Source organism: Synchiropus splendidus, chromosome 18 (genome assembly GCF_027744825.2).
Source record: "Synchiropus splendidus isolate RoL2022-P1 chromosome 18, RoL_Sspl_1.0, whole genome shotgun sequence".
In the NCBI taxonomy this organism is placed as follows: domain Eukaryota; kingdom Metazoa; phylum Chordata; class Actinopteri; order Syngnathiformes; family Callionymidae; genus Synchiropus; species Synchiropus splendidus.
This window is the reverse complement of record NC_071351.1, coordinates 1,163,796-1,187,912: the sequence shown is the minus strand read 5'-3', so window position 1 is coordinate 1,187,912 and position 24,117 is coordinate 1,163,796. Positions and strand designations below refer to the sequence as shown.

At 48.2% G+C, this 24,117-nt stretch overlaps 5 protein-coding genes across 12 annotated transcripts; 4 read left to right on the top strand and 1 right to left on the bottom strand.

The window, feature by feature from the left end:
* The first annotated feature begins 117 nt into the window (after positions 1–117).
* Positions 118–5,890, top strand: LOC128750090 (microtubule-associated protein RP/EB family member 1-like). The gene is made up of 7 exons (XM_053850275.1): positions 118–287; positions 1,817–1,947; positions 2,565–2,710; positions 3,157–3,358; positions 3,422–3,528; positions 3,605–3,757; positions 4,456–5,890. The coding sequence occupies exons 2-7, from the start codon at positions 1,827–1,829 to the stop codon at positions 4,498–4,500; spliced, it is 774 nt and encodes a 257-aa protein (XP_053706250.1). The 5' UTR covers positions 118–287; positions 1,817–1,826; the 3' UTR covers positions 4,501–5,890.
* Positions 5,891–6,818: 928 nt separating this feature from the next.
* On the top strand, positions 6,819–14,919 carry si:dkey-96f10.1 (6-phosphofructo-2-kinase/fructose-2,6-bisphosphatase). Of its 5 annotated transcripts, XM_053848440.1 has the most exons (16): positions 7,325–7,443; positions 7,530–8,041; positions 8,333–8,458; positions 9,027–9,123; positions 9,198–9,264; positions 9,437–9,511; positions 9,594–9,650; positions 9,891–10,012; positions 10,100–10,307; positions 10,769–10,915; positions 10,992–11,096; positions 11,155–11,284; positions 11,356–11,418; positions 11,485–11,549; positions 12,820–13,071; positions 14,253–14,919. In XM_053848440.1, the coding sequence occupies exons 2-16, from the start codon at positions 7,951–7,953 to the stop codon at positions 14,310–14,312; spliced, it is 1,665 nt and encodes a 554-aa protein (XP_053704415.1). In that variant the 5' UTR covers positions 7,325–7,443; positions 7,530–7,950; the 3' UTR covers positions 14,313–14,919. The 5 variants fall into 5 exon arrangements, with proteins under 5 accessions (XP_053704416.1, XP_053704417.1, XP_053704419.1 ...); XM_053848441.1 differs by lacking the exons at positions 7,325–7,443; positions 7,530–8,041 and adding an exon at positions 6,819–6,982; XM_053848442.1 differs by lacking the exon at positions 7,530–8,041 and having other exon boundaries at positions 7,306–7,443.
* Positions 14,116–16,731, bottom strand: ndnl2 (necdin-like 2). 2 transcript variants are annotated; one of them, XM_053848447.1, is made up of 10 exons: positions 16,253–16,731; positions 16,124–16,187; positions 15,973–16,052; positions 15,813–15,907; positions 15,671–15,747; positions 15,562–15,604; positions 15,436–15,498; positions 15,084–15,198; positions 14,921–15,014; positions 14,116–14,308 (listed from the first exon to the last, which is right to left on the bottom strand). In XM_053848447.1, the coding sequence occupies exons 1-9, from the start codon at positions 16,484–16,486 to the stop codon at positions 14,928–14,930; spliced, it is 858 nt and encodes a 285-aa protein (XP_053704422.1). In that variant the 5' UTR covers positions 16,487–16,731; the 3' UTR covers positions 14,116–14,308; positions 14,921–14,927. The 2 variants fall into 2 exon arrangements, with proteins under 2 accessions (XP_053704422.1, XP_053704423.1); XM_053848448.1 differs by lacking the exons at positions 14,116–14,308; positions 14,921–15,014 and having other exon boundaries at positions 15,027–15,198; positions 16,253–16,375; positions 16,436–16,730.
* Positions 16,732–16,960: 229 nt separating this feature from the next.
* Positions 16,961–20,551, top strand: si:dkey-150i13.2 (mitochondrial carnitine/acylcarnitine carrier protein). 2 transcript variants are annotated; one of them, XM_053848446.1, is made up of 9 exons: positions 16,965–17,310; positions 18,084–18,173; positions 18,237–18,364; positions 19,193–19,283; positions 19,438–19,555; positions 19,615–19,687; positions 19,752–19,861; positions 19,926–20,047; positions 20,112–20,551. In XM_053848446.1, exons 1-9 carry the CDS (start codon positions 17,209–17,211, stop codon positions 20,172–20,174), a joined length of 897 nt encoding a protein of 298 aa, XP_053704421.1. In that variant the 5' UTR covers positions 16,965–17,208; the 3' UTR covers positions 20,175–20,551. The 2 variants fall into 2 exon arrangements, with proteins under 2 accessions (XP_053704420.1, XP_053704421.1); XM_053848445.1 differs by having other exon boundaries at positions 16,961–17,310; positions 18,084–18,364.
* Positions 20,552–20,842: 291 nt separating this feature from the next.
* Positions 20,843–24,009, top strand: tafazzin (tafazzin, phospholipid-lysophospholipid transacylase). Of its 2 annotated transcripts, none has more exons than XM_053848450.1 (11): positions 20,843–20,871; positions 21,657–21,768; positions 21,968–22,096; positions 22,158–22,203; positions 22,280–22,365; positions 22,431–22,511; positions 22,581–22,622; positions 22,690–22,752; positions 22,898–22,950; positions 23,020–23,097; positions 23,203–24,009. In XM_053848450.1, exons 2-11 carry the CDS (start codon positions 21,705–21,707, stop codon positions 23,302–23,304), a joined length of 744 nt encoding a protein of 247 aa, XP_053704425.1. In that variant the 5' UTR covers positions 20,843–20,871; positions 21,657–21,704; the 3' UTR covers positions 23,305–24,009. The 2 variants fall into 2 exon arrangements, with proteins under 2 accessions (XP_053704425.1, XP_053704424.1); XM_053848449.1 differs by lacking the exon at positions 20,843–20,871 and adding an exon at positions 20,878–21,541 and having other exon boundaries at positions 21,657–21,796.
* Positions 24,010–24,117: the final 108 nt, after the last annotated feature.

Here is a 24,117-nt window from a genome sequence, read left to right as displayed (position 1 = left end):
CATACAACATTACACAGCGTGTTTTATTCAGGCGTCCACAATAGCCGTGAGTCGTCCGCCCCCGGGAGCTGGCCACAATTTTCCGATGGCCCTTGAACGTCACACATCTTACGTGATAGCATCATCACGCTAGGCGTTTCCCGGCTAACGACGTCATAAAATCAGTTCTTCCGCTGTCGGGAAAGAAGCGTGAACTGTCGACGAGACTCACGAAAGCAGAAGTGCCTACTCCCTTTTATGTCACAGCTCTCTCAGTCGTCGAAGATTAGACTGCGACTCGACTCCAGGTAGGTGTGGCGGCCCGACACGGCCCCGGGTGTGGAGCGGTCTCCTCAGCAGGGACGGCTGAGGCGTTAGCTTAGCTTCATTCTGGTGCACAACTTGGGCGCTGCTTCAGATGCGGAGACATGGAGCGCAGCTGACGTAGCCGTTGTCTCTGCTAAAGGTACTTTAGACAGGTCATTCTGTGGCCAAGCTCTCCGCTGAACGCTCATGTAGGCCCACAGGACGCGGAAGTGGTGCATTTGTGTGGCTATCACCGGCTTCCTTTAGCCGCCGGTTACGTTCAGTGGGAGTCGATTGAAGCCGCTGTACCTCTGTCACTCACGTCACACTGCGCATTCGCCACATGCAATGTTGCTGTTGCCTTCGGTGTTATGTGTCTAGTTGAACAGTAGGATCAACGAAGTCTTTTCCAGGGGCCAGCCGGTGCTAACATTAGCTTGACAAGTCTAAAAGGGCCTCGAGCGTGGCGACGAGTTTGACCATACATTTTCTCAACGCAGATATCTCCTATTTCTTGCGTCGAATCTTGATTGACATCACGACATGGATTTTGCGAGACTTGCATTTTAAATCCCTTATTAAATTGCTTTACGGGTTACGGCAGTCTATAGAATGAAGTTGCGTCACGCCGCTTTGCATTGTGGGAAGTCGGCGCCATTACCGGAGGAACTCATTGTAAACAAACAGGTGGAGACACAGTTACTTGGCGCCCCAGACAACCCAGTTGTTACCTCAGTTGTCTGGCCGTAATCGGACTTTGGGCGTCAGACTACGGGAATTTCTCTCCGAACTATGCGGTTTGAAGCGCAACTGACGAAAGCCCCGGCCTAAACCTCTGCAGTATCATGGGCGACCCAAGTGAAGGCTAGCAGGTGACATTATGTGCCGTGGAGAAGTCGTATCTATTTGTGCTGGGTCCTTGTCGATGTCTGTTGCACACCAGCCCTGTCAGGAGGATGCAAAGCTGTAGACTTGTCTTCAACCACCTCCATTCGGGTCCACTTTTGATCATTAGTTCTCATACGGTGAGAGGACTTGATGTATTCGTTTAACGAAACGGCATTAACATCACCGGACCTTTTGCTGGTTTCGGACTCACCAATTGAAGCATAGCTCGGTAATGTGTAACGCTGATATCATCCGTGTTCCTCCACCCAAGGTGTCACGTGGTGTGACTTCAACTGACCATTCTCTATATAGTTTTGCATTTAAAAGGCATGTTTTATTGGCTTCCCATGCCCTTCATGAATCCCCAGGTTGGCCTCTGTACCTGTGTCATGATTAAAGAAATGTAACCAAGTAGACGACCTGTAGTGTCTTATCTCAATAAACAAAACATGTCAACACCATTTTAAAACCATCTTGGTTTCCATGTATTGCTTGTCACAATCGGGTCAGATCGACTGGACTGTTATCATGAACACTTGATTCCAAAGGTTGTCCTTCTCAAACCTGGAACCAGTTTCCTTATTGACACAATAAATAAGTTTTTCACTTGTAATCTGGAACACTCCCCCATTGTGTTTGGCAGGTGACCCGCCATGGCTGTGAACGTCTTCTCTACATCGGTGACCAGTGACAATCTGAGCCGTCATGACATGCTAGTTTGGATCAATGATTCTCTCCAGTTGAACCTCACCAAGATAGAAATGTTGTGCACAGGTGAGGAACACCACACGGTTTATAAACTGTGCTACAGGTTTTGTTTCGATTGCACTCTCAGTGTCAGATTATGTATTTTTGAATAGTACGCTACTACGAATCCGCACTGTAATCTAGTGTTACACAATTGTGAACCACATCCTCATGAATTGAATAGAAGCTCATCTGGTGTGTGGCCCAGATTTAATTGATCCTTCTACCTGTCCTTTATAATGTTTTTTTTAATGTTTTATTCCCCCCAAATTTATCTCACTAGGATAGAAGTCTTGGGTGCGGACTGATGTCTGTCTGTATTGCTTTCCTGTGTCATTCAGAGCTTTTGGAAATCCTCCTAGGTAGAGAGCACCCTTTATTCCTGGTGTCTTTCTGGGTGCAGTAACAAGAGAGTTGTAGGTTAGTTTGTGACATCAAAGCTGAAGTTGCAGCCGCACCCTTGGACAACAAGGGACAAGAAGAGGCAGGTAAATGTTAGAAAAAGCCTCCTGACGATAATGGCAGGTAATTTGAAGGATTTTCCTTCTCAATAGAAATGAGCTCATGCTGTCAGGAACGGTTCATCTACTTCAGTCTCTCTAACCAGATTTTCACCATGATTCTGCTGTTTATTTTTCCTACAGGCTCTGTCTACTGCCAGTTTATGGACATGCTGTTTCTCAATTCTCTGCCTTTGAAAAAAGTCAAATTTGGTGCCAAACTAGAGCATGAATATATCCACAATTTCAAGCTCCTGCAAGTGTCCTTCAAGAAGATGGGAGTCGATAAGGTATGCCATATGCAACTTGCTGAATTTAAAAACAGAGTAACTTGGGTCCTTCTTTACAATCTGCCTTTGTATTGAGACTAGCTGATGGCATAAATGGTGCTTGGACAGTCACATGGTAATGGAATCCTCTCTGCTTCAGGGTGAAAGTTTAAATTGTTGAATGAAATGCTGCAGCAAGAGAGCACTGACCTGATTCACTGGGACTCCAGTTAGTGCAGTTTGGCGTAGAACTACTTCATCCTCATGTGATGGCTGTCAACAGTTGAAGACGGCTTGGTTAATATTGACTATTTGCGCTTGTTAATGTGGCCTGTCGTGTGTGTGTGACACCTCAGCTCAGAGGCAGCGTCATAAGACTAGCATTCTGGTTTCCTCGTCCCGGTGATTCACAGACAGTTGTGCAACGTCAGCTCTTAAGATGTTGCTCAAATACCATCCTCTTCCAGGTCATCCCAGTGGACAAGCTGGTGAAGGGAAAGTTCCAAGACAACTTTGAGTTCGTCCAGTGGTTCAAGAAGTTCTTTGATGCCAACTACAATGGGGGTGAGTATGACCCTGTGGCAGCACGGCAGGGTCAGGACACCACGTCCCCTGCTCCCGCTGCCATGTCCGCCCTCAACAAGCCGCCCAAGAAGATCCTCAATCAAGGTGAATATTCCTGAGTCAGGGCAACTCTGCCAGCAGCTAGTCTCATGTACATGCCTGTTTTAGCTCCGCAGCGCCCCCCGGTGGCCAAGGTAGCCCCCAAGATCGCTGCGGTCAGTGCTCGGAAGGCAGCAGGGACCACAGACGACGAGAGGGAGGAGCTGGTGAACAAGGTGAGGACTTCATGAAGCTCTCCGCTGTCAAGAGGTGGGCCCTGTGTCACAGCTACTTCGGTCTCGCCCCTTGCAGCTGGAGATCCTCAAATCAGCAGTTGAGGACATGGAGAAGGAGAGGGACTTCTATTTCGGCAAGCTGCGGAACATTGAGCTGATTTGCCAGGAGAGGGAAGGAGAGGAAGACCCCACCATCCAGAGGATCGTGGAAGTCCTCTACGCCACAGACGTAAGTCGCGTTTTTGTGCTAGCGATGCTCCGATCCGGGTTTTTGCTGGCGATCACAGATACCGATCAGCCAGACTGCCAGTAATCACAGGGATTGACAATGAATTTGTGATCAAAATGATGAGACCTTCTCTGTACATGATGTGAAACCATGAACTTTCAGCTGAGCTGCAGTCTCACATCCATGAGCCCGGAAAACTCTGTGCTCTGTCAAGTGCTGGCGCTTTAAATGGTGCGTTTAATTTGAAGGTGCTTCCCTGCGCAGCACATGTGCTGCAGGATGCTAACTTTACATGACAGATTGAAAGAAGCTCCACAGCAGACTGCTGCTTTATGGAGGAAGCATCAGAGCGCCTGCTGATCAGTTGCTGTGAGTGGCCGATTTCAGCGTGATGGGTGACCCGATCGCTCGGAGCATCCCTATTTTGTACAGCTGAAGATGTAAACTTCATGGGGAGAGGAGGTTACGTGAACACACCTGCTTGGTCTTTGTCATGCGGGTCAGGATGTTTGAACCCCTCACCTGGCCGGTGTGTTTATTATTTTGCCTTATTCAAATATGTTGCTGCATTTGAGGGTTTTAAAAAAACTTTCATTTCAAAACAAACTCCTCTAAAGGTGTTGTGGTAGACTTGGGTGTGTTCTTCACTCACTATGAAGCTGCTGAAAACGTCAGTCTGTGTTTCTCTCTCCATTCAGGAGGGTTTTGTGTTGCCAACCAATGAGGAGGAGGAGACCTTTTAATACTGAAGACTGCAAGGGACTTCGCTGAGACTGCATTTTCAGAGCCTGTCTGTCTCTCCGAAGCTCCGCCCTTCCCTGATCCAACATGGCCTCAGTATGTATGCGTGTGTGTCGGGGCATTTCCTCTTTCATCAGTCCTCACCTGTACATGAGACGATCCCAGAACCCAAACGGCTGCAGCTTCCGTCGGATCAACATGTTCACTGCCTCTTCTTCCTGTAAAGGTGCCAAGGCCGCGCGCACCCCACCTCCTCCCCCTCCTCAAGACCAGATCCAGTTGAGTGGGGGTCTGTTTGGGGTGAAAGTGTGTGTGACACAGCAGTGTTCTCTTCATGTGTGTGTGTGGTTGTGTAAAATTGATCTGAAGTCGTATATTGAAGAACCTTCTTGACTGTCACCCCCATCAGCGACAGTCATTTTTGGCCTCTTTTATTCACCCCCGCCGTTTTTATACCCATAATGCGCTTACTTTGTCTCGGGGGCTAATGGTCACCTTGTGGTCCAGGTGTGGACATTAGCTTGCCGGAGTGTGCCGTTTTGATTGGTGGAATGTTTATTAGTGTTTGACAGCACATTTTGAGCTGCAGCCAACCGACAGGAGCCTTTTGTTTTTGCTTGTGATCCCTGCGTGTGTCTTCATGTACCTTCACACCCCCACGTCTGATGCGATGAAGATGGATGTTACAAACATCCCTGACCATTCAAACACTGTGAGCTCAGCCTGGCTGATCAGTTGGTTCACAATCCCATCGTCCACAGTCCGACCAGGCTTTTGAGTCACTGCATGTGAATGTTCACTTGAAATGAACCCAACCTCCTGTCACTGAAACCTGTCAGAATACATTCATGAATGGCCTTAGATTATTATTTTTTTCTCTTCCTGTAATCTTTTATTGTCTCTGTCTGCTGTTTTAGGCAAATGTTTGTTCTGTTACATATATCATATTTTAATTGTCATCGGATAATAAAGTTAACTGAATGATGCTTGGGACAGTAACTCTGATCTGTCGACTGCTCTGTGGGAGGATGGCGTGATCTGAACTCACTGATCATCTGTTAAAATCTGTCACGTTGTGCTGAGTGTAATGACCTTTCCAACCAAACCTTTAAAACTCAAGCTAGGATGGTACTCGGCACGTGAGCTGCTGATCTAGTGAGGGCCTCACTGAAGCAGATGTGCCTCCGTTTACTGTGCTCCGCGGTGAGTTGATGCCTTCCTTGACACCAAATGTGTCAGGTTCTATCTTTGTTTTATGAGTAAATATGCAGTTGTTGTTGTCACACCTTCATATGCAGTGTTGGAGATCAAAGTCTTCTCTGGACTCCAGCATGTTTTTCCACTCGCTGTAGCATGAGTCGCTTTAAATCAGACCTCAGGGTTTTTGAGGATCACTCATGAACCATTGTGGTCGCTGATCTTGTATCTTAGTCATTTTCCAAACAGGGAGGTCTGCTATTTAATAAAGCATGTAATGACCTTTGGCTTTGGTCTTCCACACTGCTCCTACTTGAACTTGTGATACTGTAGATGAAGCTGCTACTCTGGGATCAGACCAGTGGCCTCGCACAGGTTGGACAATCGCCTTTACAAATGCCTTTCAGATGTTTTGGTTTGGTTCTTTTCTGTCCTCCAGTCTCGGTTGCTCCCTGTCAAATCTCCTCTGAAGACCAGCTCCTTTCATGTCTGCTGTAGTGTGTGTTGCTCTGATTTTTCTGACTCCAGTTTTGTAATAAAGTGTTCATGATTCAGTGCTCTGTTCCTCGGCGTCGTGGATGTGCACCCAACATTCTGACTTTGAAAAGTTAAGCGTCCAGAATTAGGTGAAAAAAATGAAATCAGACCTGCACAGAATGAGGCTACTGAAAGAAGAGTTTTGCTTAAAATACGACAGAATTTAAGACACAACTGACGCTAGATTGAAAGCCTGTGAGTGGCGCGCGCGAACGGCCCACATCTTCCTCTGAACCCTTATTGGACAGGCGCACACAAGAAAATCATCGCTGACGAACGACCGTTTTCCTGCTAAAACAACATTAAAAAAACAAGGTTGTTGCTGCTCCCGGCAGGGCACAGCGGTCACCATCAGCTATATAGACAGACCGATCGCGTATTTGGACACCAGATGAACCGGAAGTCGTTGTAAACCCCAAACACTTTCATTGTGTCACTTTTAACTTGTCACTTGTTCCAGCGCCATCACTGGCGTCACACTTGCGCTTGAGCTCCCTGCCGCAGATGCGTCCAAATGTCCCTTTAAATGTGGGACATTCTTCACTTTTGAGTGTGGAGCGGCGTCGTCATCGCGGAAGACGGCGATGAGGAAGTGGGGCGGTGGGGGGGAGTGAGGGGCCAGCGCACCATCTCATGGCCGCTCCGTCCCTTCGCCGCGGATTGAAAGCATGAACGCGCCCACGCTCGCCCGAGGCTGTGACGAGCCGCCAGGGGGCGCGGAAAGGTCGCCTCGCTGTCAATCGACTAACGGTGAGTGACGTCACGCACGCGGTCCAGATTCTACACGGCGTGGAGACAGCGCGACTTAAAGCTTCCACTCGCTCAAGACTCCAAGGCCACGCCCCTCGCGCCCCCGCGGCCACGCATCATGCACTGTATTCTGCACAAACAACTCGTTACGTAAGAGTCGGAGAGCGGACGCACGCGCCAATAATCGATCGATCAAGTTGACTGCTCGTGTCATCGGCGTGGACGTTTGAAAACGCCAGCGGAACAGCTGGTGCTCCAGCAACCTATAGAAGATGTCGGTGGGCGGGGAGCCAGGGGTGATGGTGGGGGCGGCCGCACCAGGAACAGGCGGCTGAGAGCGGGGGGAAGCGGATCCTCCGAGGCGCAGTGTTTATTTTGGGAGAGACCCACGTGGAGAATGGAGTCCAAAGGGAGCGCGCGTCCTGTTCGGAGAGTGCGGCGTGTCCGCTGCGAGAGCACAGGTGAGGGTCGATCTGATAACCTGTGCGTCTGCGCGCGAGTCCCGCCTTCAGAGGCAGAGTCCGTCACGTTGGTCCTCACTTTCCAGAACATTCACCTTGAACGAAAACGGTGAACGTTTCGTCCCCTAAACCGAGGACGACTGGGAGCAGTAGAGGAGTTGAGGAGACACGGAAGGAAGGGAACTCCGCGATCGTGACGTCATGAAAACCTGAGGAGGCCAGGGACATGACCTGTTTATCGATCATTCCAGGGTAGGACATTGGGTTTTAGTGGATGACGCGGATGAGTTTACGCCACCTTATCTGAGGGTTCAAAGGTCAGGCGCCGGGCACCGGGCCGCTCTGTGATTGGTGATTGTGAGAACAGCTCACGGCACCGTGGCCCAGGAGCCAAGCAGGTCGACTGACTCACGCACCACCGGCGCTCCTCCCTCATGCCGTGCCGTGCGAGAAAGTTCAAACTCCGAGCTGACGTCCTCCCGGCCGCACGCTGCCTCGCGCCCGACCATGTCCAAGAGCAGAGCCACGCTCACCCAACACCCTCTGGAGAAGACCTGGGTGCCATGGATGACCAGCAGGTTAAGCAAGCGCCGAGGCTGTGAGTAGACGGGTGCACACACTCCAGCTTCCTCCCGTGTCTGCTCTGCATGTTGCTTCTTGAAAGCAAAAGGGAGTCACATTTTGGAGAGACCCGGCGGCCGTTCACCCCGGTGGCCTCAGGTGGAGAAGCTGTCACGGCAACAGCAAGTGGCATTTCTCTCGATCAGGTCTGGGCAGGAAAGTTAGAAGAAACCGTCAGAGCTCCCAGTGCAAAAACTCACCCTCGCCCATCAGGAAGGCTGCCGCTGTTGCAGTGCACTGTGGGAGCTTGACTGTGTCTGTGTTCCAGCGTCGGTGCCGCAGTTCACCAACTCCCCGACGATGATCGTGATGGTCGGGCTGCCGGCGCGAGGGAAAACCTACATCTCCAAAAAGCTCACCAGATATCTGAACTGGATCGGCGTCCCCACCAAAGGTAGCGCCTGACAGTCGTGGCTCCGATTTCACTTCCCACACGCGGCCTCTCTCACCCCAAGCATTTTCATGTGCCCGAGTCGCTCGGAGGAGGCGGAGGACTGGTGGGTCAGCTGGTGGGACCCATTCGCCAAATCCTCCCTCAAATGTGTGGAGAAATATGATGTTGCAAAAATCTACATAGAAAAGGAGGCTGAATTCTACATAAATATAACAAAATAAATGAGGCATTATACTCATTCAAATAAAAATGACACTTATTTGAAATTATTTATTTAAATGACACTTAATTATGAAGTAATAAGGTCAAAAATACTGAAAATATCTGTGTAAACTCGTGATATTAGCAGTTAAAAAGTATTCCTTCTGATTCTTTTTTTAATGTTGACAGAAGTAACTGAACAATGTGAAAATATATAGTCTGTTTTTATGATCGTGTTTGTATTAAAAATGGAATTATGCAGATATTCAGTACAAATAACTTGCTCTTCACGTGCTTTTTGATTGTTTTTAAATGTGCTTGTGAAAAATGAAGTGGAAACAAAACAAGACATCTGTTCTCGAGGCAGTGTTCAACGTGGGCCAGTACCGCCGGGACGCCACACGCTCCTACAACAGCTTCGAGTTCTTCAGCCCCGACAACACCGAAGCCTTGAAGATCCGCAAGTACGAGCGCCATGTTGTCCGGCTCGCACGGCTCCGTGTGACTCTCTTGTGGTCTGTGTGTCTCACACACGCAGGGCGTGCGCCATCGCTGCTCTCCAAGATGTGTGCGACTACTTCACCAGGGAGCAGGGCCAGGTGGTGGTGAGTGACCTTTGACCCTGAACCCATCATAAAATATATTTGGAAGTAATGCAAGTAATATTAGAAAAATAATACCTCATTAAATGGAGGAAAGCGACACTCATATTTAGCAATGGAGATGCAGCCTACAGTTGTCTTTAGCGCCCCCTGCTGTCTCTTTGGCCTCTCGAAGGTTTTCGACGCCACCAACACCACGCCGGAGCGAAGAGAACTCATCCTCAGCTTCGCAAAGGAAAACGGCTACAAGGTTGAGTCACAGACATAACAAGTTTATTTTCAAGAATGCCCGGATGTCTGACCACAGATTTCACCTTCACTTCTGCATCTAGGTTTTCTTCGTGGAGTCGGTGTGTGACGATCCCGAGATCATTGCCGAGAACATCAAAGTGAGGAAGCTCTGCCGACCTTTGACCTCGACGCTCGTGACCGCGTCACATGCAAACATCTGCTCAGTGTCCCGCACACTGAAACGCACATTTCTCAAATCTTTTAAGAGCATTGTTTGCCTTAATATCTTGATTCAAGGTTGCATTGTCATGACGTGGTGTCTTTTTTTTGCACTCTGCCTTCACGATATGTTCATTTTTCTTCTGCCATATTGAGTTTGTTTTCTCCCTTTGTGTCAGCAAGTGAAGCTCAGCAGTCCAGATTATGTAAACTGTGACAAAGAGGAAGCCGTGGCTGACTTTCTCAAGCGGATCGAGTGTTACAAGCAGAACTACGTGCCGCTGGACGACAACAAGGACAGGTGACTCTTTGTTCTCTCCCGCGTCGGAGCAGACCTTTTCACCAGCAGAAGGAGTCAACGTTGACTCGGGAGTTTCTCTGTCTGCAGGAACCTGTCCTACATTAAGATCTTCAACGTCGGCAGCAGGTACCTGGTGAACCGGGTCCAGGACCACATCCAGAGCAGGATCGTCTACTACCTCATGAACATCCACGTGACACCGCGGTCCATCTACCTGTGCCGCCACGGCGAGAGCGAGCTCAACCTGGTGGGACGCATCGGCGGCGACTCGGGGCTGTCGCCGAGAGGAGCCAAGGTTTGAGCCTCCTCTTCAAGTCCTCTGACGTGGTTTTCATCCAACATGGTTTTAATGTGGCTAAACCGAAGTGATGAGGCGGGAATACGTTGAGCACGACAAAACAAATTCTATTACAGGTTCACGTGTAATTTAGGTGTAATATCTTCAATATATATCCGGATGGTCATCCACCCACAACTGCCACCTCATACACCGATATTGGCTAAAGTGCAGCCTGTGGTGATATACTCCTCTTCAGCACGCAGTTACAAGCTCTCGCCACGAGGTGGTGACATTAAGGCGCTTTGCATGAAATTCATTTTCTTTGTGTAATAAAGTGAAACACCGCCGCCCTGTGGACATGAGCGGGACTGTAGCGAAATGGTTTTCGCTTTTACGAGCCCCAAACGAGCAAACCCAACTGTGCGTGAGCTTCCAGTGATCAGGCAGCTCTGTGACATGTCTGTCGTGTGCGGCAGTTCGCCAGCGCCTTGGGCGCGTACATGCGGGGTCAGTGCATCAGCGACCTGAAGGTGTGGACCAGTCACATGAAGAGGACCATCCAGACGGCAGAGGCTTTAGGCGTCCCGTACGAGCAGTGGAAGGCTCTCAATGAAATAGATGCCGTGAGTCAGCCACAACAAAGGGCTCTGCAGACTGACGTGCTGCAGGTGAGCGCTTCAAAACTCTGGCGTGTTTCAGGGTGTGTGTGAAGACATGACCTATGAAGAGATCCAGGAGAACTACCCCGAGGAGTTTGCTCTGCGGGACCAAGACAAGTATCGCTACCGCTACCCCAAAGGAGAGGTGAGTGGCGGCAGCCTGGAGTTGAGCTGCTGCTTGAACAAGTGTGTGTGTGGATCAGTCGTACGAGGACCTGGTGCAGCGGCTGGAGCCGGTCATCATGGAGCTGGAGAGGCAGGAGAACGTGCTGGTCATCTGTCACCAGGCGGTCATGCGCTGCCTGCTGGCCTACTTCCTGGACAAGAGTGCTGGTGAGCCTCATGACACACAGCCCAGAGACTTGTGGCCTGCGGCTCTAATGGAGCGTGCTCTGACCCGCCAGTGGAGCTGCCCTACCTGAAGTGTCCTCTCCACACCGTCCTCAAGCTCACGCCAGTGGCCTACGGTCAGTCCCCCCCCGACTCACTCCAGCAGTCTTGAGACGCAGACGCTCATCGGCTCTCTGTTTCAGGCTGTAAGGTGGAGTCTGTCTTCCTCAACATCGAGGCTGTGAACACACACCGGGACCGACCAGAGGTGAGCGCCGAGTCCGCCGCCCCCGACCGCATCATTTCTGTCAACGAGCTCCAGCTGCTTGTTTGTCACCTGGTTGTCATGGAAACAGTTTCACCACAGCCCAAAATAGTGACTCACAATCTGTTCTTGGTAGTACTAAAAGTAATTGCTTAAAACTCTGGCGACGTCTACTGGACAGCCGTGGAATTACTTCTGTTTGCATCAATAAACACAGAAAAAAATGTTGAAGTGAATTATTAATAATTGATGACACAAAAGTGCAAAATTAGATTTTTAAAGTCCAACACTCCAAGTTCTAGTCTTGGTCTGGTGGATAATATGACTGCTATGTTCAACATTTAATGACTTGTTAGACTGACTTGGATAAATATTAGAAACGAAAATGTCACCTGTGTGGTCGTATAGCTCACTGGGATCTGCACCTGAGTTGCATGCAGGTGTGGTTCCTGGTTCGAGTCCCACTGGTGGATAATACGACTCCTGTTTTCTGCTGACTTATTAAAACAACTGGGATAAATATTAGAAACGAAAATGTCGCCTGTGTGGTCGTATAGCTCACTGGGATCTGCACCTGAGTTGCATGCAGGTGTGGTTCCTGGTTCGAGTCCCACTGGTGGATAATACGACTCCTGTTTTCTGCTGACTTGTTAAAATAACTGGGATAAATATTAGAAACGAAAATGTCACCTGTGTGGTCGTATAGCTCACTGGGATCTGCACCTGAGTTGCATGCAGGTGTGGTTCCTGGTTCGAGTCCCACTGGTGGATAATACGACTCCTGTTTTCTGCTGACTTCTTAAAATAACTGGGATAAATATTAGAAACGAAAACTTCACCTGTGTAGCTGCATAGCTCACTGGGATGTGCGCCTGTGTTGCATGTGACAGGTTGCTGGTTCACTTCCCAGCGTAGGAACTTTTTATCACATCAGTGTGAAACGCCAACATAAAAGTGTCCAGACCAAGAGACATAGTGTGAACGGCTGTGGTCGAGTGGTTAGAGCAAAAGTCCCTGCTCAAGTGTGAAAACTTCCGTTTGTGCGTGAGTTCGAATCCCACTCGGGAACATGAACACGAAAGATGGTGGTTGGTCGGCCGGTGTTGCGTTGGTGGTGTCGGGTGCGTGAAGTCTCGGAGCGAAGTTCAGAAGGACTGAGGTGGAGTGAAACAGAGAGGAAAAAAAAAAAGGTGTTATTTCATTTTTTTTAAGAAAATCGCTCAAAATACACATAAAAAAGACTTTTTTGATTTCTTCTTTTTTTTCTCCTCAGGCTCTGACCACACCTCTGCTCCATTCAAGCCCCGCCTTCACTGTATTCAGACGCCATCTTTGTATTTTTTGCCGACACCATCACACCACACTGAGAACGGAGACTTCACGCAACTTGTTTAACACATCATCATTTCAAGTTTATGTTCCCATAGGTGGAAGAGTGGGATTTGAACTCTCTCTTATTCAGGGACCGGAGGTTTCACGCAACATGAGCATCTGCTCTAACCACTCGACCACAGCCGTTCACATGGTGACTCCTCATCTGAGCACTTTTACGCTGCACATTCAGACAAAACCAATGTAAAAGTGTTGTGGACTCGCTGGGATTTGAACCAGAAACATCCAGTCCCCTGCATTGCAGGCGTTTATCCCAGTGAGCTATATGGCCACGGAGGACGACGGGATTTTGTCCAGTTTTCTGTCTCAACAACTCAATGCCTTAGTAAAAGATGATGAGCTGAGGAGGGATTCGAACCCAGGTCTCCCATTCCTCACGAAGCGGCTCATCCAACTGAGCTACTGGAAGACAGAGAACTGCTGGCAAAACACCTGCAGTCAAAGTGAAAACACACAACTGACATGAAGAAGGGAGGGCAGGGCTTGAACCCCAGACACAAGAGGTCGCTCCACCTTCAAAAAAAAAAAAAAAAGATCCTGTGCTCGAACCACTCGACCACGAAGGCTGAAGCTTCAGGACTAGATTTGCATGTGTTTAGTTTTCACCTGTCACTTGGCTCACAATGAAGAATCAGAACAGCTTCTTCTCCGTATCTAGTCAACATCAACCAAGAGTCAAGCTGAAGTGAAGAGCAAGACAAAGGTCGTCGACCAGTGGGATTTGCACCCGTGTCACAAGAGGTTACCCCAAACTTAAAAAAGGAACTTGTGCTCTAACCACTCGACCATGAAGGCGGTAGTGGGTCCATCAGACCAGCATGTATCTAGTTCTATATATATCTATCTTTTCAATGGAGGCAGGCAGAGAACTTTCACACAGAGCGCCACCTACTGGACCGGCTTGAATGAATACCTGAATGTAACTTCAGTTCTCTGAATCCGAGCCTGTTTAGGGGCGGAGCACGTACGACAAAGACGTTTCCTCTAAAGAAGGCGTGTCCTGTTCTTCCACTTGTCCAGCAAAGTTTGGGGAAATACCTCAACAATAAAGTACAGTCGAAACATGTGGGCATTGCCTCCGCTTATGCTTCTCTGGTCAGAATTCTGCCATGGAGTCAAAAAAAAAAACTTTTTCCAGAGGTTGGCTTGTTTATTTCACAAGCAAAGTGAGGCACAGAAGAAACGAAAAGTCACTTCAAAGTAATCTGGGCTGTTTAATTTAATTTGACACAGGAACATCATGCGTTTGTGAACGAGAGACAACTTTCCACAACAGGAACACTCAGCAGCATCTAACTGAAGTCTTCTCCACAGAACGTGGACGTGGACCGAGACCCCGAGGAGGCCTTGGAGACGGTACCGGAGCACATCTAGAGGAGGAGAGAGCAGAAGACGAGTCAGTGGGAAATCATCACTGAAGCTTTGGAAGACATGAAGGACACACAAACTCCATCCTTGGAGACTGGACGCTGAACACAGACCCCAACAAGGCCAAAGAGACCACAGCCATCATTTGTCTACATCACGAGTTCGGTGGAAAGAGATCAGATGACGATGACAGCGGACATGGAGGTGCAGAACCTTATGAAGTCTTTGTTCCAGACCTCACGTCCCTTCCTCACACTTTAAAAATGCTACGGATCTTTCCAGTGAGAAACAATGAAGTTGACGCTGAAGCCTGACACCCTTCCACAGGCCAGAACCATCACGTGCCTCACGTCAGGAGACGTGCCAGCGCAAGGTCGGCCTGACCCACTGACCTCCTATTGATCACATGGTAGCTTGAGTCCCCCCCCCCCATGCTCATGTCAGTTTCTAGAAAACCAGCAGAGCCATTTCTCCTCTCACGTCCGTCTCTCTCTGGAGTCGTCACGTCCTTAGATGTCTTTGACTGAACTGTAGCAAGCTCGTAATGCCAAATTGTTTGTTGTCCTGACCTTTGACATGATTCAGAGCAATAAAGGAACCTGTGGAGGCGGCACCTGTCTCTCAGCTCTGGCTGCTGCTGCTGCACGCCTGACTGGAGTGAGCTTCCTTGTACCGCTGACTCCAGCTCTTCGGGTCCTGGTTGTAAAGCTGAGACCAAAAAAAAAAAAAAAAAAAGTGAAGAAGTAGTTATTTTCCCGCATGAGTCACACCACGTACTTCACCCATGAACTCCAGGATTCTGGGTTTGGACACCTCCAGGTGGGCACGTGGGCCCCACTGGAACTCGTGCTCTACTGGGTCTGTGTGCGGGATGCGAGTGTACTCCAGGTACCTGGTGAGGGAAGCGAGGTTAGCGGTTTATCCACTGAAGAATGTGCGGCGTGGGTGTGGAGCCGGCCACCGTGCTGCCGTGGCCCGGCCTCTGCACCCGCCCCTTGCTCTGCGGTGTGGTATAAACCAGAGGCTATGGTTTGGGAGACACTGGCTCTGAGCACACCAACAAACAGACTGAACGGAAGGGAGTTTATCAGACATTAGAGAGGAGAGGGGGCGGTCAGGCAGAACCTACTTTTGACGAACAAACTCTTCTGTGACCAACTTCTTCACATCCCCGAACTCTTCGTGCTTCTCCCTGGGGGAGCAGTTTAACCTTAGTGAACCAGGTAGATGCCACGTCAGGCATCAATGTTCTCACCCTGGAACCACGCGCAGTCGCTTCAGGAACTTCCAGACCACGTCTAAAACAAACGGTGGAAACACTCAACAGCTGGTCCGGTTTGAATGAGGGGAACCGAACGCATTACTTTCCCGGAGGACGCCTCCTTTCATGAAGATGAAGCCCAGGATCACGAACAGGAGCCCGAGTTTTGGGTTGGCGGGACTGAAAGACACCGAAATTAAACACCAAATAAATCCAAAAAAATTGAACACATGAACAAAAATCACCTGAGTTCTGGGCCTCCCTCTACAGCAGCCAACTTATTCACCATAATGTACATGTGGGTTTTGGGGCCAAGCTCAACCAATTCAAATCCAAACACCTAAAACAAGAGGGGAAATTCTCGCAATAAAAACAGAACAATCTTGCACCACAGGTCGAACAGACCCTCTCCAGAGTTTCCGAGGCTCTGCGCAGGATCTCATTGTAGATGCTTTTGTGCTCCTTCACCACATGCCGCACAATGTCTGCAACACAGAACGGATGGTCGGAACAGGAATCGCCTCGCTGGAACACCACCACCACCAAGGGACCTCACCTGCTCTGCGAAGTGGGATCTTCTTCTGGTCCTTTACCAGTAAATACTGCACCACTTCAGCGACCTGCACGGCAGGAAAGGAAAGGGTTCCTTGCAGTCCATGTCTGGCTGGACGCACTTGGCTGCTACCTTCTGGTCGACTTGCGCGGGTGCGAGCTTCTCCAGAGTCCTGTGGGGCTGCGTGAGGGCGGCGGCCTCCTCCTCCTCCTCCTCGTCGCCGTCTCTCTGCGACAGCAGCTCACCGCCGCGGCCCTGGACGACAGGGCTCGATGAACGAGGCGTGTGTGAAGCGTGCTGCGTGGCCGGACCTACCCTCTTGTGAGAGGCGCTGTGGCTGCTCGACGGCCTCCTGCTCTGGGACATGGTGGTTTCACTTCACCCTGACAGTCAGCGACAGCAGAACCCAGTTCAAGGCCAGGAAGTCGCGTGTGCTCGCACGCACGTCATCAACACCAGACAAACTACCGCGTTACACAAGAGGATTTCAGAACGCAGCGCAAAGCGAAGCCTAGAACACCGTGAATTAACACAAATCAGCAGCAGACTTGTCTCTTAAACTCCCGCTTGGGAGGCGGCATCTTCTTCGCTTATAAAATGCGACAGCGTCTGGCAGCAGCGCCACCTGCTGTCTTAAAGCGTAATCGCATATCAAAGACGCTCGATTTTTTTTCTTTTTTAATTTCTTTGAATTCATAATTAAAATTGAAAATGATTGAAGCCCATGATTCCTGGTTAACATGCATAAGTATAGCCGCACCGTGGAGGCGAATTAAAACATGTGCAGAGCCAAATGGAATTTCTCATTTTGTCCAAGAGCGAGTGAGTCACACACGCTGTTGTTTTACTGCACGTTTCCACGGAGGACTGCGCTGACACGTCTCCTTCCAGAGTTGCGAAACGTCCCGTCAAGTTCATGTTTACAGTTCCGGAGAGAGTTTCCGGTCGGCAGGCGTCGCTGCGGGCGGACAGTTGGACAAGGAGCGACAGACAAGTGCGCGTCTCACCTCCAGCCGCGCGGCGTGAGACAGGCCGGCGGCAGCGGGCAGACGCGGCCCGGCCGCCCAGTGTGACCATGCTGGCTCAGGATGGGGGGAGAAGAACGAGTTTCTCCTCTCAAGAACTTCATGGCCGGAGGCGTCGGCGGGACCTGCCTGCTGCTGGCCGGACACCCGCTGGACACCATCAAGGTGACGCTTATTTCCGTTTATTCCAATTATTTAAATGTTCTGAAACAGCCCCAAAAGCGGAGGGAAATCTGGGAAAGCCAATAATGGAGACAAATCAAGGATTTTCAAACGTGTTCCTGTACACAGAGGAGCTGCAGACGATAAAGGGATTATTGATAAATCAGCTTAAAAAGTCAACCAGGCCAAGAGACACGGCCGAGAGACTGTGTTTACTGCATCTTATTCAAGAGGGCAACACTTCATTCACCAGGGAAAAAGGCCTTTTTTTAAACTTCAAAACAGTTCACTGGTGAGGGAAACACATCAAGGTCTACTTGATGACTATGCCATCTTTTTGGTGGGGTCCGATCAAGTGCTCTGCTCCCAGTCTCAGTCAGATGCAGACCCTGGGTGGAAATGTGCACTTGAATTCATGCACACATGCAAGTGATTTGTCAACAAAGGACGTGTCAAACACGGCACTCACCACCGACACAGTTTTCAGTTCTACAAAACAAGTTGAGCATTTTAGAAACGTCACTTCAGTTCTGTGAAAAGTGACATCGACCAGGCAGGCAGCATCTTGAATTCGGAGCGGGAACCTTGAGTGGAAACCTTGACAGTTGAGTCCTTATCTGTCCCTGACCCAACCACTGCTGTAAACGCCTGTAACATGGCAGATAGCAGGGCTGAGAATGTGGATTCCCGCCTGCTTGAGGGTGAAAGAAGCTGGTCTTGACGTGGTGTGAAGCCTATTACGAGGTCCCGCTAAGCACCGTCAAATGTGTGCGCAGGTCCGACTACAGACTCAGCCTAAAGCCTCTGCTCAGTATGTCCTCTACACCGGCACATACGACTGTTTCCGCAAGACCATCTCCAAAGAGGTGAGCGCTGATGGCGGCTGTCAGACACGGCGGTGTGAGACGGTGCTGGGTTTGTGTTTCCAGGGCGTCTTGGGCCTGTATAAAGGGATGGGGGCTCCACTGGCAGGTGTGGCTCCCATGATGGCCATCAGTTTCTTTGGATTTGGTCTGGGAAAACAGCTCCAGCAGTCGGATCCTGGGAAGCCTCTGACGTAAGTATGGACCGTGGTGTTTGACACAACTCTGCTCCAGGTGTCACTGTGAGGAGTGGGCACTCTTTTCATTCACACACCAATCACATCCATTTTCTCCTTTCCATTTCCATCTTCTCAAGCACGTGTCCTGACAAAGACACCTTCTTAATTCCTGTTTCCAATACCGAGAAAGTGACGTCTATATTTAAGCCTTGCCACGTCTCCACCCGCTGCGATCATTGGCCTGGGCTGGCCGCCGCCCCCTCCCCTCCTCATGTTACCCCCCCTCCTCTGCCGTGACCTGTTGCAAATACATATGCTGGTGGTGAGCGCCCCCCACTCACTCTGGAGGAATGTTTAGTGCTTCGTGAAATCACCAGAGTTGTCCTTGGACGACCTTCCTTGAGCGGCAAACAGCAGGAACAGTGTTGAGGGTCGCAGGCTTTCTGGGGTACGTTCCACAGTCTGCCTTTCCCTTTGCTGAGCTGAAGGTGCAGCTGCTTCCCAGATGCTTGTCAAAAGCACACAAAGATGCAGACATCTCAGAAGATATCGCAGGATTTCTAAAAGCAACTGGGGTTGAAAAGGGACCTGGAAGGAAGCGGTAGTCAGTCTTCCAAAGTGAAATGTGAATCCAGTAAAACAGGACTCTGACTCCATGTGCATTGATCTGAACTGGTTAGAATCAGCCGTGTGGTTGTGTTGTGACAAACGCTGCCAGATTACAGAAGCCCTGCTGTGCTCAGAGTTAGTTAAGGTTTGAGATTTTCCCCTAACGCTGAGCACAGACAGACCTCTGCTTCTTCAGCTGAAATTTGACATGTAAATAATTGCATTTGCTCTCAGGCACAGCCAAATCTTCTTGTCCGGCTGCCTGGCTGGGGTCTTCACAACAGTCATCGTGGCTCCTGGGGAGAGGATTAAATGCTTGCTGCAGGTAGGACCTTCCAGCCCCTGATGCCAAACTCCAGCACACAGGAGATCAAAGTGCCATGTTCTGACCCAGAGTCTTGCTGTATTTGCTGTAATAGGAACGTCAACTGTTGCAGTGCAGTGAGAGGGATGAACTGAGTTGTTGTTTTGCTCTCCAGGTTCAGGCAGGAAGCGCCAAGTCGCGCTACACGGGCCCGGTGGACTGTGCCGTCCGACTGTACAAGGAGCAGGGGATCCGCAGCGTCTACAAAGGGACTGTCCTTACTCTCATCCGAGGTGGGTGCACCTGCTCATGTTTGTGGAGGCCTTACTGATGGCTTGTTGCTGCATTTCAGATGTGCCTTCTAATGGTCTCTACTTCCTGACGTACGAATACCTCAAAAACGTTCTAACCCCGGAGGGTCAAAGGTCAGTGCCAGTGTTGCACCGTATTGTTGTCCAAAGTGCGAGGCTTTTGTTCCATGTGTTGCAGCGTCTCTCAGCTCAGCACTCCTAAAATCCTGCTGGCCGGCGGCGTGGCGGGTATCTTGAACTGGACCATTGCGCTTCCACCTGATGTCCTGAAATCCAACTTTCAGACAGGTGAGAGTCACGGATGATTCCAAACTCTATATATGTGTAGATAAAAAAACACCATTCATTTCAGCTGCAGATGGAAAATACACAGGACTAGTGGACGTACTCAGAACGCTGCTGCGTGAAGAAGGACCCAAAGGTCTTTATAAAGGATTCAACGCTGTCTTCCTGCGAGCCTTTCCTGCCAATGCGGTAATGATAAACGGCCAATTCTGCTCTCACGCTGTTGTTCATGCCCTACCTTTCCTTGTTTCAGGCCTGTTTCCTGGGGTTTGAAGTGGCATTAAAAGGACTCGACTGGCTCGCGCCCAGTTGGTGAAGTAGTTACTGACCACGTCACTGTGATCGTGATCTTGCATTTTTAACATGGATGCACGAGGTCGGCCCAAATCAGAGTGTTTTCAAGGCCATTTCATTTTGTTACCTCAGGCCTTTACCCGTCTGTATTTTAGTCAGTGTATTTTAGAGGTGTGGTCCTCAAAAAGCTGTCCTGGGCCGGACACTGAGGGTGTATGTGACTTGATGTGACTTGAACTAATGTATCAGACATTCGATTGGAGGCATTTATAAATTATATATATATAAATGTGTAGTTTTGAAACTCCTTGATACCTTGTGATACCTTGCAACATAATTTTGTGTTAAGGCTATTTCTGCTCATGTGTTTGTGCAGTATTTTAATAAAGGATTTTTAATGTGTTGTATTCATCTGTCATGTCAAATGTGCAACATATAAAACTTCAGAATAAACTTTGGTACAATTTTTCAGACAGTCTAAAAACTGTGATGATAAAATAATATCTCACTAGTTCAATTGTAATTTAAACATTGCAATGTAAAAATAAGATAATTAAAATACAATAATAAGACAGCGTAATACATTTCCTTGTACAATACCAAGAGCTCCAACGACGTAGTACTACTCCGCACCACAGAGAGGCGCTAATGAGCTCATTCTCATTGAGAGCGTGTTGAACTTCCGGGCTACATGACGTCAGGGTCACTTCTGTTGAAAGGTAATGTTTTTATTTTCTACTTTGTTGCGGCTCTTTGATGTTTTCTACGAAACACTTCCTTTAAGACTTAAAAAAGGGAACATTTGGAAGCATTAGTATGGAATTATACATTGATCATCGATCGTTTAAATATCAAGTTGCTTGTGTCGACAGTTTTCGATGGATATCAACTTTTTGGGGTTTACAGTCGTCAGTTATAGATGTCTCAACATATTCTGGCTTCGATTTTATTCAAGTTGTTAAACTGCTTCGGGAAGCAAGCGGTTGCTACAATGTTGACACAGAGCAACACAACACGTCTGAGACACGTCCAGAAATTCGGGTTTCTGGCCACCGAGCTCAGTTTTAACAGGATCAAACCTTTTTAACGTAACGTTTTGAGGCGAGAACTGAAGATTATAATTCCCTATGAACGACACATTAAAATAAGTACGTTTAACTTTAAGTTTTATTTCATTAAGGGAAAAAAACAACGACTAGATACGATAAGCCTCACTTTCAAAACATCTAAAAATGAACAGGTTGTGCGGTGCCCTGTTACTACTAATAATTATTCAAATGAAACACCCCAGAATCATATATATATATATATATTGTCCTACACCAAATTTTTTTTTATTTGTGAATAAGCAACTTTAGATTGTCAAGTTAAATACAAAACAATGTGAAGGTGAGTAAAGCTATTTGGTACGTGATGCATGACTTACATTGCTACTGTATTTCAAAACGTTTTCATGATAAAAGTCAAATAAAATGAGACTCTTATTCAAGCACATTTTTTCAAGGTAAATGTGCGTGGCGCTCTCTTGACCCGTGATGCCCCTGGAGGTGAGATGGCCATTTCCGAAATGTCCTACTTTGCCGTGGAGGATTTCCAGCTCACTCATCCTGGGCATGGTGGGCTCCTATTCCTATTTCTGGACCAGTAAGTTGAAAGACCAGTTTCCCAAAAAAACCTTGAATCACTCCTTGAGAAAATGTCAATAAAATGTTCGTCTCACTGGCAAACAATAGAAACATGGCTTTCAAAACCCTTTCAGTTTATCTTCTGAAGAGGTGTTTGTTCTTTATAAAAAGTTGAAACCTGCCTCTGCAGAGTACATGAACTGCTTGACAGTTCACAATCATGAGGTGCTGTTGAACCTGGTTGACCAGCGACCCTCGGACACGCCCCTCATCACTCTGTCCAACCACCAGTCCTGTATGGACGACCCGCACTTGTGGGGTAAGGTCAGAAGCATCGTGCGCTGTCTCTGGTGTTTAACTCACAGTTGTGTTTGTGGAAGGTGTCCTGAAGCTGAGACAGTTATGGAATTACCAAAGGATGCGATGGTGGGTTGATATATTTTTTTTATGTGGAAAAAAAGTTGGCGAATGTAGTGTAATTATTCATCGTGGGTTTATTTAGGATCCCGGCAGCTTCTGACATCTGCTTCACCAAAGAGCTGCACTCAAGATTCTTCAGCAGAGGGAAATGTGTCCCAGTCTGCAGAGGTAACTCTGTGGTATTTGGGTCATGATTCTGATAGGTTCAAACCGGGCTCACCTCCTATGACCAGGCGACGGTGTTTATCAGAAAGGCATGGACTTTGTCTTGGAGAAATTAAACAAAGGAGAGTGGGTTCACATTTTCCCGGAAGGTATGTCAGTTCATATCTGCCCATGACTAGTGCAGGTTGCCGAACTGATGGTTTGCTTGTATTGATTAGGAAAAATCAACATGACTGGAGAGTTCATCAGGTTGAAATGGGGTGAGAAGCTGTGTCGAACTTGTGTTGAGACTCCTCCACTCACACAGAAACTCTCTTTTTGTGCCAGGTGTGGGCCGGTTGATAGCTGAGTGTTCACTGAATCCAGTCATCTTGCCATTGTGGCATGTGGGTGAGTGCACAGCAAACTCAGATGTCCCTGTTGTCTTAACTATTTCATGACTTTTCTTCTGAGATTTGGATCTTTTCTGAGGTTAACTTGCCCTGCTCATGACTAAATCAGTAGCATGTTCTTAAATCTTTTGGTTTCGCCTCAGGTTTAAATGATGTTCTGCCAAATGTGACACCATATATTCCACTGACTGGAAAGGTAGGAGCACAAACAATGGCTTCGATTTGACCATTTTATGAGCCGATTAAAACTCTTGATGCCTTTCAGAGAATCACTGTCCTGGTCGGAAAACCCTTCAGTGTAAGAGAACTTGTCGAATGTCTCCGAGCCGAAAACAAGAGTCAGGTGGGGCTTGATATTACTGTCTTAACACAATGTGATCATCCACGGTTTAACATTTTAGATGAATTATGCTTTAGATTTATCACATTTTTCTGTCCGTTCTTTCAGATGGAAATGAGAAAGGCCTTAACTGACTTCATTCAGGTGGAGTTCCAGAACCTGAGGGCCCAAGCTGAAGCTCTACACGGGCAGATACAGACCAAGTCCTGACCCTACTGTCCATTCTGCCAAAGAAACATTGAAACCCTGAAATATGTTTGACGCTGGACGCAACCCCGAGTGCAAGCGGGACACCCTCTTCTCCCTGTTTGTTTTTCATCGACTGGATGAAGAGCATGAGAACATTTTATCAACGTTTTTCTGTTGCAATGATCAATGAAGGTTTTGTACATTTTGATACAGATCAGTTTGCTCTTGTTGAAGAAGTCCGATGCTGCAGTATACAGTAGCAGTTTATTTGGAATGCACATGAAACCGACTGGTAATTTAAGTCATGTAGTTGTGTGTATGTATACAATGAATGACAAATAATGCGCCGTGTTGAGCTGCATGGATGTTGTGTGTCCTACCTCACAATGGTTCGCACCACCATATGGATATGATGTCATGTAGAACCACTCATTTTGACTCGCTGGTGATAAAGGTTAACCCGGGTCATGGAGACCTGTAACACGCAGAAAACACAATTGAAATAAGTCCAGCACTATATTTGATCAGTTGAAAATTCACTACTAAAGTAGAACATAGCTCATAGATGTTTACTCTTTTATTATGCTCTTGTTCTAGGTTTTGGGGTTTTATTCCCACCCCTGAATGATTCCGAAACAGATTTGAGGGTGTGTGTGGTCACCTTGGTAACGTTGGCCTTGTCATTCTCTCTCTCTGTTTTAAATAAATAAATAAATATTGGACTTTTCTTATGCATCTGGTGTACATCTGGTTTTGGAATTAATCCATTTCATATAAGTGTAATGAGATAACCATCAAAAAAGACAAATTATATTGTGAACACAAGTTCAAAAA

What these genes read in the sequence shown, in the direction of transcription:
- LOC128750090 (XM_053850275.1), top strand. Translation starts at nt 1,827, where the DNA reads ATGGCTGTGAACGTCTTCTCTACATCGGTGACCAGTGACAATCTGAGC. An exon ending in GATAGAAATGTTGTGCACAG is followed by an intron (nt 1,948 to 2,564) that starts GTGAGGAACACC and finishes TTTTTCCTACAG; the next exon opens with GCTCTGTCTACTGCCAGTTT. An exon ending in CAAGAAGATCCTCAATCAAG is followed by an intron (nt 3,359 to 3,421) that starts GTGAATATTCCT and finishes TGCCTGTTTTAG; the next exon opens with CTCCGCAGCGCCCCCCGGTG.
- ndnl2 (XM_053848447.1), bottom strand. Translation starts at nt 16,486, where the DNA reads ATGTCCCAGAGCAGGAGGCCGTCGAGCAGCCACAGCGCCTCTCACAAG. An exon ending in GATCCCACTTCGCAGAGCAG is followed by an intron (nt 16,053 to 16,123) that starts GTGAGGTCCCTT and finishes TCTGTGTTGCAG; the next exon opens with ACATTGTGCGGCATGTGGTG. An exon ending in TCCTGGAGTTCATGGGTGAA is followed by an intron (nt 15,015 to 15,083) that starts GTACGTGGTGTG and finishes TTTTGGTCTCAG; the next exon opens with CTTTACAACCAGGACCCGAA.
- tafazzin (XM_053848449.1), top strand. Translation starts at nt 21,688, where the DNA reads ATGCCCCTGGAGGTGAGATGGCCATTTCCGAAATGTCCTACTTTGCCG. An exon ending in ATATTCCACTGACTGGAAAG is followed by an intron (nt 22,951 to 23,019) that starts GTAGGAGCACAA and finishes GATGCCTTTCAG; the next exon opens with AGAATCACTGTCCTGGTCGG. An exon ending in GAGCCGAAAACAAGAGTCAG is followed by an intron (nt 23,098 to 23,202) that starts GTGGGGCTTGAT and finishes CCGTTCTTTCAG; the next exon opens with ATGGAAATGAGAAAGGCCTT.
- si:dkey-96f10.1 (XM_053848440.1), top strand. Translation starts at nt 7,951, where the DNA reads ATGTCCAAGAGCAGAGCCACGCTCACCCAACACCCTCTGGAGAAGACC. An exon ending in GTTAAGCAAGCGCCGAGGCT is followed by an intron (nt 8,042 to 8,332) that starts GTGAGTAGACGG and finishes TCTGTGTTCCAG; the next exon opens with CGTCGGTGCCGCAGTTCACC. An exon ending in GGGAGCAGGGCCAGGTGGTG is followed by an intron (nt 9,265 to 9,436) that starts GTGAGTGACCTT and finishes GGCCTCTCGAAG; the next exon opens with GTTTTCGACGCCACCAACAC.
- si:dkey-150i13.2 (XM_053848445.1), top strand. Translation starts at nt 17,209, where the DNA reads ATGGGGGGAGAAGAACGAGTTTCTCCTCTCAAGAACTTCATGGCCGGA. An exon ending in CTAACCCCGGAGGGTCAAAG is followed by an intron (nt 19,688 to 19,751) that starts GTCAGTGCCAGT and finishes CATGTGTTGCAG; the next exon opens with CGTCTCTCAGCTCAGCACTC. An exon ending in GAAATCCAACTTTCAGACAG is followed by an intron (nt 19,862 to 19,925) that starts GTGAGAGTCACG and finishes CATTCATTTCAG; the next exon opens with CTGCAGATGGAAAATACACA.